The sequence below is a fragment of the Urocampus carinirostris genome, chromosome 17 (genome assembly GCF_059441175.1).
Source record: "Urocampus carinirostris isolate Australia breed hairy pipefish chromosome 17, RoL_Ucar_1.0, whole genome shotgun sequence".
In the NCBI taxonomy this organism is placed as follows: Eukaryota; Metazoa; Chordata; class Actinopteri; order Syngnathiformes; family Syngnathidae; genus Urocampus; species Urocampus carinirostris.
In genome coordinates this window covers 18,236,065-18,249,393 of record NC_142365.1, presented here as the reverse complement: position 1 = coordinate 18,249,393, position 13,329 = coordinate 18,236,065, and the positions used below count along the sequence as shown (strand labels likewise).

General features: G+C 41.2%; 1 protein-coding gene across 2 annotated transcripts; it reads left to right on the top strand.

Annotated features, from left to right (window-relative positions):
* Window positions 1-1,981: 1,981 nt before the first annotated feature.
* arr3a (arrestin 3a, retinal (X-arrestin)) lies at window positions 1,982-11,916 on the top strand. 2 transcript variants are annotated; one of them, XM_088320774.1, is made up of 15 exons: window positions 1,982-2,053; window positions 4,357-4,387; window positions 5,105-5,196; window positions 5,271-5,315; window positions 6,216-6,406; window positions 6,483-6,542; window positions 8,776-8,852; window positions 8,919-9,054; window positions 9,116-9,273; window positions 9,373-9,510; window positions 10,717-10,800; window positions 10,882-10,905; window positions 10,969-11,018; window positions 11,362-11,381; window positions 11,725-11,916. In XM_088320774.1, the coding sequence occupies exons 2-14, from the start codon at window positions 4,380-4,382 to the stop codon at window positions 11,364-11,366; spliced, it is 1,068 nt and encodes a 355-aa protein (XP_088176900.1). In that variant the 5' UTR covers window positions 1,982-2,053; window positions 4,357-4,379; the 3' UTR covers window positions 11,367-11,381; window positions 11,725-11,916. The 2 variants fall into 2 exon arrangements, with proteins under 2 accessions (XP_088176900.1, XP_088176901.1); XM_088320775.1 differs by lacking the exon at window positions 1,982-2,053 and adding an exon at window positions 2,228-2,324.
* The last annotated feature ends 1,413 nt before the right edge of the window (window positions 11,917-13,329 follow it).

Genomic DNA, 13,329 nt, shown 5'->3' with positions numbered 1-13,329 from the left:
TGGCTCCAGCAACCCTGCGACCCTACTGAGGATAAGCGGTTCGGATAATGGATGGATGGATAAACCTTCACCAGGTGTCTAGAAAATGTCAGTGGTGGGAGATTCTAAAATGGACGCCTGTGTTAGTCTTTTGCTCAGTGTAATCACCCCCCTTCCTCTTTGTCACCCCTTGACTTGCAACGACAAAGGCTTCGCTCAAGCATGAGTTGCTTGAAAGAAGATCGCTTTCAATTCATTAAATCATTAAAAAAAAAAAAAATTTCAATTATTTTCCTCTAAATATCACATTAAATATTTTGTGTTATAAGGAAATAAACCTGCACCTAAAAAAACTGTATTTTTTTAGAATTCTTCTATTTTGACAATATTTTCAGGACAATCACATCATTGCAGAAAAATATCCCAACCTCTTCGATATTAAATCAACATTATAAGGAAATTTGAATATTTCTAGAAGTGCTGCCCCCACATTTTCCCCTATTTGGCTGGACGCGGGAAACAAGTCGCTCTCGTACTTGGATTGTGGATCTTCCGTAGCGAGCGATGGCGGTGTCAGGGACAGAAAAACGGGTCGGTAGAGCAAGGCGTGGTCGGGGTCAGAAACGGGTCGTAAGCCAGAACGGGAGAGTAGACGTAGAAGACAAAAAGAGGTCGTAAGCCGGGACGGGAGAGCAGACGTGGTCAGGATCAAAACGGGTCGTAGCCGGAGACAGACGGGAGCAGAAACGGGACAGGTGGGAGTCAGGGTCGAAAAAGGCATGCCTAGTATACACGGTGATTTGCAGACGGACTGACAACAGGGGACTGTCAGGACTGTGTTCAAATAGTGACAGGGAGCCAATCAGAACCTGCGGCGGCTGGCGCCAAATGAGCGGGCACAGGTAAATCACATTAGTAATCATGACACTATTACTATTTATATATTAAATCAAGAATATTTTAAGGAAATTTGCACATGTCCAAAAGAGCTTCTCCCTTCCTTTTCCCCCTCTAAATACTTCTATTTGAAATTGAAATGGAAATTTTCTTTTGCCCTAAGAGGCCAGGCCCTGTTTTTGGTTACCCTTAATGATTATTTTTGTATTGTTTTATCTTAATGTTCTTACCGATAATAAATAACTTTTTTTTTCATTCTAAAATTTGAAGTAATTATTTGGTACATACAGTGATAAGGAAATTTTACAGATGAAAGTTCAAGTTTGCAATTTTTTTTCTATAATAAACGGAAAATATTTTGATTACATTTTTATATGGCCGAAAAAAACACTTCCTCATTTTAGTCAGAATATTTATATGGTAAATCGACAATATTATTAGGAAATTTGCATGAAAAAGTGCCCCTCCCTTTTTTTTCATCTGACCATTTGACCCCTACGTAGAAAGGGCTGTGGGGTTCCCCCCGAATCTCGCTTGTTAATCTTGATTGGCTTGGAGCTATTAATCCTTGGCACGTTTCCGAGCGCAATTGGGAATAAAAGCTTTAAAAGCGTACACGCCTGAGCCCGATTTAGGAGCTCCGAGAATGTCCGCCTTGATCCGGGATGGGCCGTAAATAAATAACAGATGGGCCAAAACATTTCCACGAAGGCAAAAAAAATACAGTACATCTGTCCAAAACAAATAACAAACAATTAACAAACACCAAAAGTTTCTGTCTTATTTATAAACATGTGTTCCCCTTTTTAGTGATGAACACCTTTCTCATTTTTTTCCTATTGGCAACCTTTAAAAAAGAACAAGAAATATGTTTAAAAAAAAAGGATTTTTTTCTCCCATGTTTGGGGTCAAATTGACCCATTTAAGTGCACTTCAATTCTTTTATTTTGGCCGTAAAAAGAATTTCCCCTGTTGCTCCGTGGATTATTTTCAAGTCTTTTGTGTCTCAAAAGCTCCTGATTGCTTGATTGGATTTTGTCATGGCTAAGCTTTGGACTGGTCATCCCCTCCCAAGCCCTCCTCCATGCATGTCCCCCCCCTTCAACTGGCATAAAAAGGCCCTCACCTCGGTTGTGGGCTGCACACACTTACGATAAACGTCCGTCGACAGGCGCAGGTAAGGTCTCTTTAACGCCCATCCGAAATAAGAAAAAAATGACCTAATAGACTGACATAAGACTTTGCCTGGTGTCTAATTTGTCATAATGAATTGCTAGGTATTTAAAAAAGGCAAATATTTTATGCTGTCTCCAGTGATCAGCAGAGTAACCGTAATGTTTATTCACATCTGCAGGTGGCAGCATATTTTACAGTGTAACCATTTTGCTAGCCGATTTTGACATTTAAACATGAACTGCAAAAATAGGAAGTGACACACCAAATATCAGGTATGTTTTTCCTATTTTAAGGGGAAATATGATAACAGAGTAAAATATATAAAGATGAGAAATGTTAATGAGCTAAAAATGATATTGTGGATAGAGACATGGATGGATGGGTAGAGAGATGATGGATGGATGGAGACATGAATGGATGGATGTAGACATGGATGGATGGATGGAGAAATGGATGGGTGGATGGATGATGGATGGATGGAGACATGAATGTATGGATGTAGACATGGATGGATAGATGGAGAAATGGATGGGTGGATGAATTGATGGATGGATGGATGAGACATTGAAGTAGACATGGATTGATGGACAGATATATTGAGACGTGGATGATTTATGGAGGGATGGATGATGGATAGATGGATTGAGGGAGGGAGGGTATAAGTGAGAGATGGATGCATGTATGGGTGGATGCATGGAGACATGAATAGATGGACAATGAATAGATAGAAGGATGGATGGATGAATCGATGGATTGAGACATGAATGGATAGATAGATGAATGGGTGGATTTATTAATGGATTGACAGATGGATGGATTGGTAAATGGAGACATAAATACATGGATGAAACGAGAGATGAATGTATGGATGGAGACATGAAAAGATGAATAGAGACATGAACAGATGAATATATGAATCAATGGATTGAGACATGATTGGATAGATAGATGAATGGGTGGATTTATTAATGGATTGACAGATGGATGGATTGGTAAATGGAGACATAAATACATGGATGAAACGAGAGATGAATGTATGGATGGAGACATGAAAAGATGAATAGAGACATGAACAGATGAATATATGAATCAATGGATTGAGACATGATTGGATAGATACATGAATGGATGGATTTATTAATGGATTGACAGATGGATGTATTAAAGGATGGAGACATGAATAGATGGATAAATGGAGAGATGAATGAATGGATGGAGACACGAACAGATGGATGGATGAATCGATGAATCGATGGATTGAGACATGAATGGGAGGATGGATAGGTACATAGAAGGAGACATGGATTTATTGATAGATTATGTCATAAATGGATGGATGTATATATGGATGGGTGGATGGATGGAGACATTCATGGATGGAGACAGGAATGGATAGATACATGAATAGATATAGACATGAATGGTTGGCTGGACCTATGAATGGATGGATAGATGGATTGATAGATGGCCACATTAATTGATGGATGAAGACGTGAACAGATGGATGGATGGAGACATGAATAAATGAATTGATGAATGGCGACATGAATGTTTGAATGAATGGAGATATGGACGGATGAAGACATGGATAGACAGATAGAAGTACAAATGGATGGACAAAAGGTTTGATAGACAGACAGAAAGATGGATAGATGAATGAATGGATGGATGAATGGACAGATTAATTGATGGGGGAATGAAGAGATGAAATGAATGGACGAAGAAATGAACGGATGGATGGATGGATGGATGGATGGTGACATGAATGGATGAATGGATGGAGACTTGGATGGATGAAGACATAGATAGACAGATAGAAGGGCGAAAATATGGATAAAGACATGGATGGACAAATGGATTGATGAACAGACAGAAAGATGGATGGATGGGTGAATAGATGGATAGACGGAAGGACAGAAAGGCACTTATTTACTTACAGCAACAATATTAGCAATCTAAGATGACGTTTTCGTTTACTACTAGTGACCAAGACGATCCAGAATAGAGTGGAATTAGGCAAGAGGAGATCGGTCTAAAAAAAAGAAAACAACAATGTCCCGTTGACGTGCGTTTCCGGAGTTATCGGGCCAAGGATTTGGCAGAGCATTAATTCCCGAAGGATCCGTTTAGCGCTCCGTAAATAGTGGCAAGCAGTCAGGTGGGCGGGCAGGCGGCGTCTTCATCATCAATCATGTCTTCCTAATCCTTAGCTCCAGATTAGCTTCTCTCCGTCCCGGACGCCATCTAAACTGACAAGTTCAAAATCAATGTATAACACAATCCCGCTTTTATTGTTTCTTGCAGAAGTCTTCCAGAAGATTCCCGACATGGCAAAGTAAGATTCCGTTGCAATCCCACAAGCCATCTGAAAAAAATGGTCGATGTATTTGGAAAAGGGGGAGGTCCATTTCTTTCTAATGACGTTCCCACAAATCAGTGTTCAGTTGAAATGTGCTGCAGTCTTTGAACGAAAAATCGAAACTCAAACGCGACTAAAGGAAGGTGTGGCCGAGTGAGAGAAGCGGCCTTTTTGGCTACTCCTGCTCGGTCGGGTAGCATCACTTTGTTTTAACAAAAAAATGGAACTCAAACCCGAACACAGGGATGACCAAGCGAGACAAACGGCCATCGTGGGTAATATTGCCCTCTCAGATAGCATCATTTTGTTCCAGTATTTGACCAAAAAATCGGACCTCAAACTGAAATACATTCTGACAGAGGCCTGACCGAGTTAAACAAGAGGCCATCTTGGCTAATCTTGCTGGCTTAGGTCGCATTATTTTGATAAACCTTCTAAAGATCTTGTGGTGGCGATACCTGAAAGTGGCAAAAGGTACTGTGGAGGTGCTTAAGCATCACCTCAGGCAACCTGGCAATCCGCGGTCGCCCGGGTCAAGCTTGCTCCACGCCAACCCACGATTGGCCGCCGATTAGCTAGTGATTAGTCCTATGCCTGGCTCCAGTTTTTCTTTTCCCCTTGATTGTACACCTCACCTGGCCCCTTAGCAGCATTTTGCGTTGCCAACATTTGCTATTATTTGGTTTTCCGCAGAGTTTTCAAGAAGACGAGCGGCAACGGCGGCCTGACGCTCTACCTGGGCAAGCGAGACTACGTGGACCACGTCAACAGCGTGGACAAACTAGGTTAGCATACGTGTGCTAAGTGCACATGCACAAGTACCAATGCCCTGGCCAAAATTTGCTAAAACGTCCTGCAGATGGCGTCGTCAAGCTGGACCCGACCAACTTTGGAGACAGAAAGGGTGAAGAAGCTCTTCTTAACATGCTATCATCCTAAAATTGTTAACACTGCTACATTTTTGTTGTCACACACAAACAATAAGATTTCCCACAATTCTTTCTTTAATGCTAACATTCCTTCATGACATTCCTTCATACTAGTTTTGAATACACATAACATGTTAATTTTTGTGTTTACAATGTCAGAAACTAACAACAGTAAAACAGTAACAGTAAAATGTGACAAAGTTATCTCGATCATGCTAACATTCCAACCTGACATTACTTCATTCTAACCTTTAAAACAACCTCAGCCGATTTCTCCCCTTATTAATGATTGCAATTCATTGTATTAAACAATAATAAACCTTACAAACACAACGCTGCACCTATCTACTCACATCATGACAGACTATGTAGATTACTACGACATTATTTGAAATCTTTGATGATGTTTTGTCTGCTACTAGTGAACGAGAGAATCCGAAATAGAGCGGAAATGGGCAAGACGACTTCAGTCTAGAAAACAAAAAAGAAAAAACAAATATCTTTAATTTTCCCGTACAGAAACTACTATACAACGTACACAATTTGAATGATCAAAAAACTTTAAATATATGAAGAAAAAGTATAAGTTAACAGGTATGATGTTTTCACATCCTAACATTATAATGTGACTAAATTCTGTTTAATGTTAAATCACATAGCCGCTGATGCTTTTACGCTTTACAAGCTAATATTTCACGAATGTTCTTATGTGAAGTATGCTAAATTCTATTACACAAAAATGTCGTTACTGGATACAGTTTTAGCAACAAGCTGAATTCTAAGCTGTTGAGATCGTAAAAATTAAGCTGACACTTCAACATCTGAACATGTTTCTAACCCAAGGTGCTAACTTCCACGTTACATGTCCTGCAAAGTTTTCGTGCAGCTAGCTTGCGCATTCCGCTATGGCAGCGACGACCTTGACGTGATGGGCCTTTGCTTCCGCAAGGACATTTGGGTTACACACGTTCAAATTTATCCGGACGATCACAAGCCAGCGCTTAGCGAAATGCACCAGACGCTAATGAAGAAAGCAGGCGACGACGCCCGGCCTTTTTCCTTCGAGGTAGCGCCGTCTTCTGACATGCGTTAGCGTGCTGCTGACGCTACGACCTAACCTGTTAACACCTGTCTGCGTGCAGATTCCCAACAACCTCCCGTGTTCCGTGTCACTGCAACCGGGACCTGATGACAAGGGCAAGGTACGACATCCATCCATTATCTTCCGCTCAACCCGGGGTCGGGTCGCGAGTGCAGCAGCCTTAGCAGGGAATCTCAGACCTCCCTATTGCCAGCCACTTCATCCAGCTCATTTGATATGATACCAAGGTGTTCCCAGTCCAGCCGAGAAACCTAGTTTTTCTAGCATGTGCTGGGTTGCCCTTGGAGCCTCCTGCCTGTGAGACATGCCTGAGGGAGGCTTCAAAGATGCCATATCAGATGCTTGAGCCACCTTAGCTTGCTTCTCTCGATTTGGAGGAGCAGTAGCTCTATACTGATTCTCTCCTGAATTACCAAGTTTTTCACCCATCTCTAAGGGAGAGCCCAGCCACCCTGAAAAGGATACTCATTTTCGTGGCTTGTAATCAAGATCTTGATGACCCACAGTCCATCCGCCAATCTCCCATTCCATCCTACCCTTGCTCATGAACAAGACCCCAAGATACTTGAACTGCTCCACTTGGGCCAGGATCTCATCCACGACCCGGAAAGGGCACGCCACCCTTTTCTGGCTGAGAACCATGGTCTCGAACTGGAGATGCAAAGCTTAATCCCAGCTGCATCACACTCTGCTGCAAACCACATTAGTGAGAGCTGAAGATCATGGCTCTAAGCAGCCAACAGCACAAAAGCATCTGCAAAAAGCAGAGATGAACACTCAGGCTCCCAGACCCCTTCCATGCCATGGCTGCGCCTAGAAATTCTGTTTTGACCAAATTTGGTGACAGAGGGCAGCCTTGGTGGAGTCCAACTCAAATTGGAAATGAGTCTAACTTACTGCCAGCAATGCGGACTAAATTCTGGCTCGGATTATACAGGGACCAAACAGCTCTGATAGGACTGTTTGATACACTATACTTCCGAAATCAAACCTCACACTCTCTTTGTTCTTACAATTCTTTCACAAGATATCCATTTCTTTTATTTCCTGATATATTTTGTCGCATAATATTAACATTTTTGGGGGCTCATTTAGTCGGCTGTAAGATACAGAACTGTACTTAATCACATTTTTTAGTGGAAGTACAATGTTGGCAACAAGATTCATTTGATATAATTAGAAATTATTTGAATGCAACACAAACTTTTTCTTATTTTTCCGTGTTTTTTTCAACTTTTTTTTAAAATCCTTTTAAAAAAAAAACTCTTTGTGTTTATTTTTTTTCGAGCTGTTACTTTTTTCTTTTTGTTTTCTATTAACTTTTTTCCTACGTTTCTTTCTTCTTCTTTTTTTCTGGCTTTTTTCTAAATTTTTCCTTCTTTTTTTCTCTTCCTTTTGTTTATTTTTTCTCAGCTTTTCACTACTTTTTCATTTTGGTATTTTTTTTCTTTTTTGTTCTATTCCCCCCTTCCTTTAAATCATTTTGTGCATAATTTTACATAATATTTGGTCATGTTGGGATTAAAGAAGCAAAAACAGCCTGAAGAGCCGTTTAGGACCCGAAAGAGCCGGTTCCTTTTAGTGAGCCGAGCCGAAGAAGGCAGTTCTCGACAAACTCTACTAACTTTACTCAATTTCGTTCTACTGCGACTCGACTTCAAAATACCGCATTTAGGACACAACGTCAGGGGAACCCGTGTATTTTTACCTTCATGCACTGTAACTTTGACTTAAGTCACTTCTTAATTTAATTTTGAGCCCTCATTTTTGTGCACTGGCTAGATTTTCTCGTGCGCTGAGAATGTGCGAGTAGTGCGCAATTGCGCACGCGCGCAGCTTAGAGGGAACACTGAACACCACATCTGTTTGTTTTTAGTTTCAGTTGAGTGAAGGATGGTAAAAACTATTTGACAATCAGTTTTGTTAGTCTGAAGGCTACCAAATGTATATGTTAATTATTGGTGTGTTGATTTGACGATGGAACTGCTAATTCAGTCAATGACACACAATGATTTGTTCCTGGGTAAATATTTCCTGTAGCTAATCGCTAAATAATACACTTTTAAGATCGTAGCATTTAGTACTTCAACAATCTGAGAGGAATACGTGCTTCTCGTTAATGTCCTGTTTGAAGCTGCTGTGGGCTGTGTTTTCGTATGTCCAATTAGCAAGGGACACTACTCTACAAAAAATTTACAGTAGAATGAAGAAGTTGCTGATGTATCGATGTGCCGGACAGATCTGCAGCTACATATCGCATGTTGTTGAAGTTATTGCTAAAGTCATTTCCTTTTAGTTGACACGGACAGAACGGATGTCCTCGTGTGTTGCAGGCTTGCGGCGTTGACTTTGAAGTGAAAGCCTTCCTGGCCCTTGAGAAGTGCAACCCTGATGAGAAGATTGAGAAAAAGTGAGCAAGGAGCGTATGTTTAGTGCTTGAAGCGACGCTGTACTCGTATTATTTTTTTGTCCGAAGGGACACGGCACGCCTCATCGTCCGCAAGATCCAGTACGCACCGACTCAGGTCGGCTCCGGACCCAAGGCGGAAATCTGCAAGAGCTTCATGATGTCGGACAAGCCGGTCCACTTGGAGGTGTCTTTGGAGAAAGACGTAGGTTTTGGCGTGTGGGTAAAGGGGGCGCAGCTTCTCGCCACTGACGTTGTCCTCACAGCTCTACTTCCATGGCGAGTCAATCCCCATCAAGGTCAAGATTAACAATGACAGCAACAAAACCGTCAAGAAGATCCAGGTGTCGGTGGACCAAACCACCGACATCGTTCTCTACTCGGCCGACAAGTACACCAAGTGCGTCTTCTCCAAGGAGTTTGGGTGAGTTCATTTTCGTTTGAGGTTCGATCGGCGGAGACATGAATGGATGGATGTAGACATGGATGGATAGATGGACTGATGGACCATTTTGGCGTCTAGGGAGACGGTGGAGGCAGGCGGAACTTTGGACAACACGCTGACCATTGTACCACTCCTGAGCGAGAACAAGGACAAGCGAGGCCTGGCGCTGGACGGACGCCTCAAGGATGAAGACACTAACCTTGCCTCCACTACCATGTGAGGCAAAGGCACACTTCGCCTCAAAAAGCACAAACGTCTCAGAAGGGCGATTGTCAAAACTCTGTAGCAGGAGAACAATAACAATTAGGGTAATATAATTGATTCCTATAAAGAAGGAAAGTTCTAAGGTTCTGTAGGTTGGGTGTAAATAGTCTTTTTACCAACTAAAATTATTGTTATACGTGCATAAATGCATATTTTAAAAAAATTACAATCACAGAAAAATATTCTTACCCTATTGACAGAAAACGTTGCCAGGTTAAGTCTTACTCCCAACCCTTTAGTCCTAACGCTTAACTCTAACCCCCAATCCTAGCCTTAACCCTTCTAACTCAGTCCCTCGACCCTTAGCCCACGATTTATTTTCCTAGCCCTAACCTTTAAAGCTCACTTTCTAGCCCTATCCCCTAACCCTTAGCCCCTAATCCTCGCCCTCCTCCCCTCACCCTCACCTCACGTCCTAACAGTCAACGCTAACCCCAACCCTCTAACCCCCTTAACCTTAAACCTTGCCCCTAATCCTAGCCCTAGCCCTAAACGAACGCAGGTAAGACACACAAAAAAACGCTATATTTTCCTGTATGGCGAGTGCTAAAAAATTGGTTTCCCAAGGACCCCCAGAAATTTTTTTTTTGGGGGACCTTGAGAAAGCAATATTGTTTCAAAAACCTAAATTTATAGCACCAACCCTCTAACCCTATACCCTAAACCTCTATTCACAGCCATCACATTTAACCCTATTTTTCAATCCTAACCCTTATTCCTAACTATATAACTATATCCCCTCATCTTTAACCCTAGCCCTAATCATAGTTTTACCCCTTCACCCAAACTTGATAGCAATAACCCTGTAACCCTTTCCCCTTAACCCTTAAACCTAGCTTCTAATCCTAGCCCTACACCTGCACTCCAACATTATGACCCTAACCTTTCTATCCCCTTAACCCTAGCTTCTAATACTAGGCCTATTTCTCAACCCTAACTTTCTAGCTTTAATCCTTTAACCTTATTCCCTAGCCTCTAGTATGAGCTCCAACCATTAATCCTACTTTTCGGAACCCAACCCCCAAATCATCTAGCCCTAACCACAGTTCATAAATAATGGTAAAAAAAAATAAGAAAGGCAACCTTCAAGGATTGTACCCGTTAAAAAGTTATTTTTGGATTTTTCTTCTGTAAAAAAACGAGGGAACTTTTTCCCAGGTTGCGTCAAGGCGTGGAGAAGGAAGTCCTGGGAATTCTTGTGTCCTACAAGTTGAAAGTCAATCTGATGGTGGCAGGAGGAGGGTGAGCAAATTGTGAATGCAACTTCATGATCTTCAGACACAAAATTGCAGCCTGACCTCTGTTTTATGTCCCCCACTGCAGCCTGCTGGGAGGATTGACCTCCAGGTAAACTCAATTAATTTTCTTGTCACCTTCTTAGATTTGACTTTTGTTTTCTTTCCTTGGCAGCGACGTGACAGCAGAAGTGCCGCTGATGTTAATGCACCCCAAACCAGAAGGTCAGTACGTACGCTAGCTAGCTAATGTAGCACAACTACACGCCATTGAGAAATAAACAATTCAGTTATTGTCCAACCCGTAAAGATCAGCCATAGATATCAGCTTGTTTGCATTCTTTTCAATCCTGGAATTCCAGCATAAATTGTGAATGATTCATGACCTTTAATGAAACCATAAATCATTAATATTTCATAAAGAAATGTAGGGAACGTAGGAATATAATCTTTATAACTTTTTGACAAGCTTATGACGCTTTTGATAAATTTGTTCATCTCACTCTCTTGCTGCACTAAACTTTCTCGACACTCACACTCACACATTTTTTCCCTCTCTACCTTTCAGAGTAAAAGCTGCCTGTCGAAGTAAGTGTGGCCCTAATTGTTGACTCTGTGTCCTGAAAAATGAGGAGATTTTGCCCCGTCAACAACATCACAACTGTTCAAGTCATTCCAATCTATTATAAGAGACACTCAAATTTTCAAATTGATTGACAAATCCTAAACTTCTAGAATGTTGTCTTGATTGTTGTCATGTGACGCAACTCTCTCGTTAGCACTTATCCAGTCATATGACCTTAGTTAACGTTCTTTATCGGATTAAGGATTTATATGGTGCGTGTGATGACTGCCGTATTTACAGCAATGAATGTGGATGATATATAAACATTTGTAAAGGTGATTTATGACATTTCATTTGGTGTTCAAGGAAAACCAAACATGTACGGACAAAAAGGAGGGCAGGAAGTCTGTAAAAGGACACATGGGACGGTCAACCTCTTCAAATACAGATCGAGTCAAAATTGTCACCCCGAAACATTTGAACGATGTTCTTAAATGTCTTTAGTTAAAAAAAAAGTTTTACTGTGTTACACTGATCCGATTAAAGCTTTCAAAATGGCGACTTTTGGTGGTTCTTGACTTGAAGTTATTCTGCATGACAAAGGGAAACAAAGGACTGGAGAGTATAAATAAATCAAAAGCCCAATTAGGTTGCTGACTTAGGTTAGGGTTAAGCAGTAAAGGTTAGCATTAGGGCTTGAAAATAAAAAATGTGTTCTGTATGAGGGTTAAGGGTTAGCGCAGGAGTCAACAACAAGCGGCTCTGGTGCATTCTCAGCTTTATAATGGAAAATAATATGTTTTCTGTTGGAGGACAAACATGACACAAACATTCTTCTAAATATATATTATACATATACAGACGCTGCCCTACTTATGAACGAGATGGTTTCGGGCGATCGATCGTAAGTTGAATTTGTTCGTAAGTTGCTTCAGTGATATATTTAGTATGTTTAAGGTTTGTATAAGTATGATTAAGGCTTGAATAGTAACCTGTATTTTTTTGTACTAAAAACCAAACATTTGCTCTATAAAGATAAATAAAGTTCAGTTTAACTTTCTTTTGGATGATGCGCTTCAAGAGGTCCTTCTCCGTGGTAAAAAGTAGCAATAAAAAAGCGTTCCGACCATTTTCTCAACCTCATTAAGGTTTCTCATTCCACCTTCGTTTCAAAAGAAACGGCTCGCTTCTTCTTTACACGTTACACCAACCATATTGAATGGATGCAAGAGACATTCAACAGTAAAAAATCAACGTTCTTAGCACGCTAGGGATACAATACATGTTGTTATGTTTACACATGAACTAGGAAGTAGAAGCCGCATTTCTTCTTCGGGGTGGATGCTGGGTGACCTCTCTCAGCGTGACACGCCAGTAGCGGCAGAAAGAAGCACTACAGTACTGTCCTGTACTCAGAAAAAGGTGCACAATACGAAATCTAACTTATAGCAATATCCAGATATTTTTTAACATCCCCCAAAAAATGTCATATCTACCGTTTCTTTTAAGTTGAATGGTCGTAAGTAGGGGAGCGTCCGTACACATACACATAGTATGTGTTGCCTTACTAAAGGCCTAATAAAAAGTTTAGTTTTTTTTGCGGCTCTTGTACCACGAGTTTGAGACACCTGCTCTAACACTAACATTAGCCTTAACCCTAACCTTTGCCATAGCCCTAGCCCTAAACCTGACCCAAGCCCTTATCTTTACCCTCACCCTAGCTCTAACCCCAAACCTAGCCCATACTTCAACCCTAACATGTGGAAACCCAAGCCACCACTCTAACTAGATTAAATAAAAAGATATGAAGACAGAAAGAAAAATATTTTGATAGAGAGAAAAAGAGCAAGCAAGAGAGATACTGCTTATCCTCAGTAGGGTCGCGGGGGTGCTGGAGCCCATCCCATCTATCTTCGGGCAGTGGGCAGGGGACACTCTGAACTGGTTGCCAGCCAGTCGCAGGGCACACAG

Bases quoted from the DNA above. Each gene is read 5' to 3' on its own strand.
- arr3a (XM_088320774.1), top strand. The intron at 8,853-8,918 runs GTGAGCAAGGAG...TTTTGTCCGAAG, and splicing joins GATGAGAAGATTGAGAAAAA to GGACACGGCACGCCTCATCG. The intron at 10,801-10,881 runs GTGAGCAAATTG...CCCCCACTGCAG, and splicing joins CTGATGGTGGCAGGAGGAGG to CCTGCTGGGAGGATTGACCT.